The following is a 9,157-nucleotide window of genomic DNA, read 5'->3' as shown; positions in this document are numbered from 1 at the left end:
AATACATTTTGGAATGTGCAAAAAGGGGAAACCCAGAAAAATCTAAGAGCACTTCGTCATCTCGCACCTTATGCATTAGCCTGGCCAGCCCTACCTCGCAGGAAAGAAAAGATATTTGATATTGTGTATGTGTGAATTTTACTTCCCCTTTCTTCTTTCTCCTATCACACACAAGTTGCATGAAAGAACAAAACTGAAAAAGCACTACACTTACTAGACTCTGTGTGGATGATGTTCTATTTTCTGAGTAAGGTGAAAAAGGAAAGGGCAGTTCAAGGTCTTGCTAAGGTTCAAAGTTACTGTCTCTTGATTTCAAGGCAGCCACGGGGCTTTTTATCCCTTTTAGTATAAGCTCCACTGTGCAAAAATGTGCATTATCTTTGGTATTTATTTTAGGTAGTCTAACTTAAAATTTGAGATAACCCATTAACATCATGGAAGAAAAAACAAAACAAAACAAACAAACCCAGAGGCTACCATTTGGCTAGTGTTACATAATGCCCTTATGTAACCAAAGAGAGAGAGAGAGAGAGAGAGAGAGGAAGAGAGAGAGAGAAAATCTATTCTAGCAAACAAATTACTGGCCTCAAAAAAATCAGGCTCTCGTTTTGGCAGCTCTTGGCAAACACTTGCCACTTTGAAGCACATATCATGAGCTTTCAACAAAGTTCAACACTGACTTTTAAATTACACGAAAGAAAAACTACACAACAACAAAAATACAATTTGTGTTCATGTAGTTAGCAGCTTTTCAAAAATTAAGGCAGAGTCTTGCCTTTGTTATGCCATTAAAAACATTCTTGTTCCCTAAAGAGAAGCATTCTGGATTAGTCAAATACCCAACCAAGGCTTGCCTGCAAGTTCAAGTTTTGTAAAAACACAAAACAATACATAAAGACCCCATAACTTATTCTACAACATGTATGTGCCATTGGGTCACGGGGGTGGGGGGGGAGGGGTGGGGAGGGGGAGGCATGTTGAGTGCTTTATGTTCATCTCCGAGCTTACAGTCTTTCTCTGAAACCATTGTACTAGCCTCAGTCCCTTGTGGCCACTTGCCTTGACCCACCTCTTCACCAGTACCGTCGTCTGAATAACTGTTTTGGGCCTTTGACCAACAGACTGTAGTTTAAAGTAAATATTCCAGAGAAGGAAGCAGTCATATCTCCGACTCTCGCCGTAAGGGCCTGGGCTCTAGAGGTACACTTGCCTGGTTGTGAAGGTCTATGTCAGGGGGTGTGTCTGTACTAGTGCTTTCCGGGACTCCGTTTTCACTGTCATCTTCCTCTTTGCTTGTGAGGGCAACTTCATTTTCATAGCAAAATGAATTAGCATTTGAGAGGATATATTTCTTTTCTGCTAAGTCTCTGGCACTACAAAGGGGAGTATTGGGCACTTCATAAGTCTTGTGGAACCTTGAGTAGTCCACTTTGTAATAGTGCTTCTCTTCAAAGAGTACAGGCTCATAGCGGTGGCCCCAAAGGATTTCATTGGCCAGATATGAGCTACGGCACTGTGTTGTCATGGCCGTGGCTTCCACCATGCCTTCCAGTATCACAACAATTTCAAAGTCTGCATTGTCAATGTCCTGTTTACTCAAATCATATAAAGGACTATCTTCATCTATTTCATGGACTATAGTGATGGGGGACACCAGAAATATACGATCAATTCCACTGTCAAACCCAACGTTGATATCTATTTGATCCAGGGGGATGTACTCCCCTTCAGAAGTGATTCTGGATTTGAGCAGCTGTGCTCTCACGTGAGCTTCCACCAAATGGCTTTTCCGAAGATTGCCCACCCGCCACATCAAACACAGTTTGCCGTCTCTCATGGCGATCACGGCATTGTGACTGAAGACAAGAGTCTCGTTTCTCTTCTTTGGCTTTGCCATCTTTGCCATGACTGCGCCAATGATAAACGCATCGATGATGCAGCCCACAATGGACTGGAACACCACCATAAAAACCGCAATTGGGCATTCGTCCGTGACACACCTGAAGCCATAGCCGATGGTTGTCTGGGTCTCGATGGAGAAGAGGAAGGCAGCTGTGAAGCTGTTGACCTCCGACACACAAGCTTTGCTCTCTTTAGATGCATCCAGGTCCCCATGGAGCAAAGCTATCAACCAAAACACGCAGCCAAAAAACAGCCACGAGAGAACGAAAGCCAGACAGAAGATAACCAGCATCCATCTCCAGCGAATGTCCACACATGTGGTAAAGATATCTGCAAGGTACCGTTGTCCCTTCTCACCCACATTGATGAACTGAACATTACAGTGGCCGTCTTTCTTCACAAAGCGGCTCCTGCACTGTTGTCGAGTATGGACTTTACTCTTCCCATTCCCAAAGCCATTTGCAACCGCCATGGTGGCCAACTTCATCCCGTCTTCTTCCGAAGAGACAATGCTGTAGCGGTTGGTTCGCACACTGCCCATCGCTTCTGCTGTGGACTCCAGTGCTTCTGCTTTGGAAAACAGTCTGAGTTTTTGCAAAACCCTTTGGAGAAACAGTTTTGAATGTTCAGTGAGGACGCACACACAAAAAAATAAGGAGAGATGGGGGTCTCGGGAGCCTTGAGGTTCTACCAAGGTCTGTCTACTGACATGCAGCACTACCTTAGTAACTCAGCTGGCATCCAGGGTACATGTCCTGAAAAAAACCAACCAGACAGACAAAAGACATTATTCATTAGAAAACAAGTCATTATCGAAGGGTTCTACTCCCTAAGGCAACATGTCCTAGCAGGATACGGTCAGATATAGAGAAATACACTCTGCATTGAATAACAGGAGTTTTCATTTCTTCGTACCCTGGAAAATATCTGTATTATATAAACAAAGTCAATAAACATAGAAGACTTAGTTGTTTGGAACAGCCTTTCAACCAACATTTCAGGTCCTTTTCTCCCTATTTTTTTTCCAGCAAGCTAGGAGATTCTATTTTACAGATAACCTCTCTTATTCTCTCTCTTGCCTTCTCTACATGCTAGGGTCCCGAGTTATTAAGCAGGAGAAAGGTTTGCTAAGCCCAAAGTTTGTCGCCAGGTTTTGGGAACTCAAAATGTCTAGAGAACATTTCATATAAATGCAGAACATTAATATTAATTTGAGTTGCAGGCGCATTATGGGAGAATATGGGAGCCCTTGATGACACGGTGGAAAGCAGAAGGCACAGACTATTTTGTTTAAATGATAAAACTGAGTAGACAGCCCTTATGATGATCTGAAATCGGTCCCAATTTCTGGAGACTGTTTGGGCTTGCTGCATCACTTCACACGCTGCAAGCAGCCACTTTGCAGAAATGCCTGATAACATCTCTGTTAGTGCAAGCGATTCTGACTTGAAGGCGTAGGTTTGCTCTGGGGGATAAAGAGCGAGTCTGTTGCCTAGCAATGAGTCCTGAAATTCTCTGGAGATGGGACTGCCATGTGTAATGACAGGCTAGGAAGTAAGCACCTTTGTGCCAAAGGACCAGGTCTTTAGCGAATTGAGATAAGGCAGGAACTCATTTCATGTGGGTCCAATTCTGGGTCTTCCCAAACAGAGACAACTTTGTAGGAGTGGAGCATAATTGTCAGTTTACTTTCACTTCGAGCGCTCTTGTTTGCTATATGTTCCCATGGAGAAGGCACTCACCTTTACCTAATGTGAACAAATAGTAGTTTTTCAGTTTTTTCCTCTTGCCTTATCCTAACCTAGGTAAAAACTATCTATTTAACTTCCCATCTTCACTCCAAAGAAAACTATTTTTTTCCTTGACCAACAAACAGAAGTGTAAGATGAAGTCTAACATGTTTTCTTCGCCAAATAGAAATTAACAAAACTAATACGGCATATAAAACCCAAAAGAGATCCTCCACTTGTCAAACAACCCAATCGATCTCCTGCAATAAAGGGGGACAATGAAAACCAGATGGCAAGGAGCAGAAATTTGCTGAAGCCCTGGTCATGAGGACTCCACTTTTTCTTTCCCCCCTCCAAACCACATTAAGATTAAGTGGTTAACAGAACCAATCTCAGCCAAGCCAACTGCAAAAAAAAATAAAGCCGTTCATGTATCTTGTTTTGGTACACCCCCCTAAAGAGAGGCAAGGTGTATTGTCTTTGAAAATGCCTCGTTACAGGCTTTTCGCTTCTCCCTCCTTATCCAAGTTATTATGCAAGAATGTGCCCCAACACATTTTTCCTGAGATTAGTCATCTGTGAAAATTGCAATGTGTGTTACATTTTGGCAGCTTTTGATACCTAAATGATGCCCGATTTGAAAGTGCCTTTGAATTACTTTATAAAAAGAAGTTACTGTGCCTTCCCAGTCTTCCACCTGCTTCAATGTTTTGTCTGCTTCCCTACGAAGTTTGTACTTGGACAAAAGGAACAAGCCTCCTGTTCCTCAGGGTTCTAGGTCCTGGACATGGAAAGAATTGTTTTAACAGTGATTTCAGATTACTGGGCTCATGTGAAATTGCCAAGGATTTCTACACAAACCCAGATAGGGATAATAATATAGCGGCAGATACAGGTGTACTTTCCAAAAAAGGGGGATGGGGAGAAAGCTCACTTAAATAGTGCTTGTATCCTTGAGCTCTGAATGACTTCAGAATCTTATATTATAAGTTGACAGCAAGAAATTCCCTTTTCATGATTCAAAACAAGCCTTCCATCTGAGTTACCATTAGGGACCACGAGTAGACAGTTTCAAATTTCTTCTGACTTATTTCTTCACTCTTTCCAGATTAAAGCATAACAACCATATGAAATCTAAAGACTGAATTACGATCTTCCAAAAATCCTGACCCCGGGACATTAGTTCGAATTCCACAAAACACAATACCAGCTTCCTACGGATAGCTTTCTGCATTTAGAACTTGAAAACAGCCTGCATTGAGCGACTATTATTGTCTTATTTCCACTGTTAATGACAGAATTTGTTCCACATGCAGAGCATCATTTAGAAATTTTACCCTTCTGCCTGCAAAGGAGAAAAAAGATGGTTTGTTTTGTTTTGTTTTTTGTTTTTTGGCAAAATGGAAGATTTTGTCACTTCGAATAGATATGCTCCAAAACAGATTTCTGGGTGTATATGTGTCTGCACACATTATGTATATTCAGAGTTTTGGGAAACTGATCACAGAGCAAAACTCTAAACCTGCCACAGTTTGCTAGGGTGATTGTCTTAATATTTCATTATGATGAATGTCCTTTTTACTGACCTACTCACATGCCCAACTGACTTTACGCAAGCAGAAAACTTCCTTGCCTGCTTTTCTCTCACTGAAAATCACCGATTCATGAGTGTCTAGAAAAAAAACTTTCATTAGGAACAGGGCTTTCATGCAACTTTATTGTAGACATACATTCAAAATTATTGTGTGAGAAACATTCAATCAAGAGTAGAGGAGATCACTAAGTGATGTGACTCCTTGAGGGGTACAACTCAGGAGAATCCATAGCTGATTTGATGTGTAAATTCCCCTCTGAGCCAAAATATTTCAGGCCCTGATGTAAATTTAATAGATACAAATAATCATTTTACCCAGGCTATAACCAATGAGGTAGAAAGTATTTCTGGGAAATTGAAAGGCTACATGTGGTGGTGTTCATGTTAAGACTATTTATAGGCTGAGCCAAAATTAAGCATAAGCAATGGAAAAAAATAGTTCAGCCGTTTCAATCTTAGGTAGATGTTAAAGAGAGAGAGCACTACAGATAAATTCAAGGTCAAGGAGATAACACTGTATAAATGAGTGAATCTGAATCGTTTTTACCATATGGGAAATACTTCCAAGATGGGTTATAAAAAACAGGAAAAATATAATTATGAAGAATAAATGTGTCCCATAATAAGGTCCCGGTGAACAGTGGACAAGAAAGTTTCTAACTAAGGACAGGAAATAAGGATAGGTAAAGAAAGTGTGCTGGGCTGAAAGAAAGGTCTGCTAATGAGTGTTTAGAGCAGTTATTCCCCAGCTGACGCCATATAGACCAGCCTGAGTGTGCTCAGGGCACATGTTGCTATGTGAGCACAACTGCTGGCAAAGCAGCCTCTTGGAAGCTCAGTAAACAGAAGGGAGGGGGAGGGGAAGTAGGGGAAGGGCAGAGGGATATGCATTTATCTATGTGAGCACTCTACCCTTTATACTCGGCAATGCACGTAGCATCATTCAGCATTTGCAAATGCTGAGAAATATACACATTTGGTGAGATAAAACCTGCAACAGTCTGTCAGTTCAGGTAAAAATGTGGCCCATCTTTCATGCTACGGAAAAGTTATTCAAGGACTCTACAGCTAACCAGAGATTCTACAGCTGGAGCATCTAAAGGTAGCAGAAATACTATGTGTCCTTAAAAAAAAAAAAAAAAAGCCAAATTCACAAGCGTTTAGAGCAAATATTCCTATGGATGCCAATAACATTAAAGAAAGTGCCACCAAAACCTGAGGGGGAGGGGTTAAAGCAAAGTTAAATGACCTTGACCCCAACGTTGACCCCTCTCACCATCCTGGAAGTAATAGCTCTTACTCCTGAGCCTGGAGACTTTTCAGATATTGGCAAATATAAATTAACCACTCAGGGGTGGGGGAGGAGGGGAGCTGAGAAAAAGCTAATAAGTGTACAGGTAATATATAGCAGACACAGGGCAGTGGTTAGTGAGAGGAAATCTGACAGCCTTTTGATTATTAATGTGAAAAGAAAGTAAGTGGTAAAAGTCAATATGCATTCTTTCATACCTAAAACACGTTTTCAATGCCTTGTTTCCTAACAGGTAAATTCTGAGCTTATGAAAATCCCCAGGATTCACAGCGGTATCCTAGTTACCATCCTACTGGTAGGCTTATCCAGACACAGACATTAAACTGCCCTTTTCCTATCTCGATTTTTTTTTTTTCAATTGTCATGACAAGTCTATGTTATGATGCAATCCTTTTGCAGAATCGAGTCATTTTGACCACTGTGCTTTCCTGAAATCACCCTGTCTTCAACTTAGGTATTAACACTATTATTACTAAGAATAATACGTTGCTTAGGACAGAGTGACATATGATGTGAAAGTTTTGCTGTCTTCGGGCTCAAATCCAACGCGGGCTTGCGCTCTCTTTCCCCAGCAAAGCAACTTTGAGAGACGCTCGCTCTGTTTGGAACTCGACGCTACACTTGAAGCAATGACAAAGGGAAAAAAACAAAAACAAAAACAAAAAAAACCGCCAAGGATCAAGACTACTGCTGAGTCCCAAGTTTGCCAAGGTTTGAGACCAGTGTTCTAGAAGCACTCCCCACCCCCCGCCTTTTTTTTTTTTTTTTTTCCCTTAGAGCGAGAATCGAACACAGGCTCCCTGGCCCATGTCTCCAAACTCAGTATCTCGCTACAGCTGGTGCATTGGAAGTTATGAGCACACACAGATGCTGCAGAGAAATCTGTTTCTATTGCTCAACTGTTCCAAGCATGTCTCAGTATTTTTAGCTCTGGGGATGTTCTGGTGCGCACACAAACTCCATAGGCATGATCTGGGACTCCGCAGCGTGGGTAAGCGCTACAGCAGCGTGACAGCTGGGCACCTCTGGAGCAGCGGGGCAGGGTAGGGTCGGCGACGGCGGCCCGAGTCCACTCCCCCGGACACACAGGCAGCGGGAGACAAGGAGGGAAGAAAACACACAGCAGCCCTTACCTGTTGCTGGCGCAGGAGCATGGGGACATGGAGTGGAAGTGGGGGGTACAGAGGCATGTAAGATCCAGTAGTTTGTAAAAGCGAGTGAGCCAAAGCAAACCAGAATCCCCAAGACCCAGCTTGCCGGCGCCGAGTGAGACTGTGCGCTGGCCAGGGCTCTAGTGCGCTCTGCAATATCCTGGGCTCTTTTGAGATACCGGCCCGCCTGGCTCCGCCCTCCGGCCTCTGCCGGCCAATCGCGGCGCGCCTGGCCGCACGGCCGGCCCCGGGAATCGCGGCAGGGAGGGGAGGATGCTACACCCGCGACCCGCGGCGCTGCCAGCGAGGAGAACCTGCCGCCGCTTCCTCCCCCTCCGCCCTCCGAGCGGGGTCGGGGAGTCCGGCCCCGGCCGGGGGAGGAGGAAGTTGCTCCCCAGCTGGGACAGCAGCAGGTGGGCAGCTCCGCGGCCGGGCTTTTGCGGCCGCCTAATTGCAGCCTGGCCTTGGGATGAGCTTCCTTAGCCGTCTCCGAGCCCCACACTTCCCTTTTCCTCTGCTCGGTGGCTGCCGTGCCGTGTGCGTCCTCCTCGAGGGGCCCGCGAGGTGCCAGGGCCGGGCGAACCGTTTGCAGGCGGGGAGGATTGCATTGCGTTGCAGCCCAGGCGCACCTCCCTGTCCCCTTGCTCCCACCTACGGCCCCACGCCCCCCGAATTCCCCGGCGGAGGACCCGCGAATGCAATGGGGGAAAGGGACCGGGACGGCGCGCAGAACCCGGCTGGATTTTAGACGCGCACAACTTTTGCAACTGCAGAGCCGCTTGGCTCTTTCTGCTCCCGGCTGTTCGTGAATTACTTACAAAGCGCCTAGACTTCTCTGCAGGGTGAACGACTCGTTCCCTCTCGCATTGTCCGCCCTCAGTCTCTTTCTCCACCGCCGCCCGGCACGCTCTACTGATCTAAAATCAGAGCAATTAGAGTAATGAATTCTCTGGAACAGCAACTCCTACAGACACTCAGCTCTGCCCTCGCATCAGCGCCTCCCAGCCCTCATTCCCAGCAACCAGGCAAGAGCATGTAGACCCTTTAAAAACCTATGTCAACTTCAGTGTTAACCGCGTCTGGATCCTGCGGCTTTACAGCTTAGTCCGTGTGTACGTGTGTCTGGCTGTCGGTGTGTGTGTGTCTCTGTGTGTGTGTCAATTGAGTAAGTGCATGTAACTCTGATAACTTGGGCGTCCTAACGAAGCTTTGCTCTTAAAGGACACAGTATATTTAGGAGTCTTCCTTACACGGAGTTTGAAATTCCTGTGTGTGTGTGTAATGTTTATTTCCTCAAGCGACCAAATGCGTCCTTCGTGCAGTTGGTTGAAACCTCTAAAAGGCCTCCTAGAGTCGCCAAACTACTTGCACAGTCTAGCTCGTCGTATTCAGGGCGGCACGGACTGGTGGATTTGTGTGCGTAGGGGAGGTGAAACTTGACAATTCAAGGAAAGGGTCTGCGCCGGTA

The 9,157-nt window shown here is 44.9% G+C and overlaps 1 protein-coding gene across 1 annotated transcript; it reads right to left on the bottom strand.

Annotated features, from left to right (window-relative positions):
- Window positions 1–941: 941 nt before the first annotated feature.
- On the bottom strand, window positions 942–7,857 carry KCNJ2 (potassium inwardly rectifying channel subfamily J member 2). Its single transcript, XM_049636420.1, has 2 exons — window positions 7,672–7,857; window positions 942–2,657 (listed from the first exon to the last, which is right to left on the bottom strand). The coding sequence occupies exon 2, from the start codon at window positions 2,441–2,443 to the stop codon at window positions 1,160–1,162; it is 1,284 nt and encodes a 427-aa protein (XP_049492377.1). The 5' UTR covers window positions 2,444–2,657; window positions 7,672–7,857; the 3' UTR covers window positions 942–1,159.
- Window positions 7,858–9,157: the final 1,300 nt, after the last annotated feature.

The sequence above is a fragment of the Panthera uncia genome, chromosome E1, assembly GCF_023721935.1.
Source record: "Panthera uncia isolate 11264 chromosome E1, Puncia_PCG_1.0, whole genome shotgun sequence".
Lineage (NCBI taxonomy): Eukaryota > Metazoa > Chordata > Mammalia > Carnivora > Felidae > Panthera > Panthera uncia.
The sequence above is the reverse complement of the archived record's forward strand: the minus strand, read 5'-3'. Positions and strand labels throughout refer to the sequence as shown.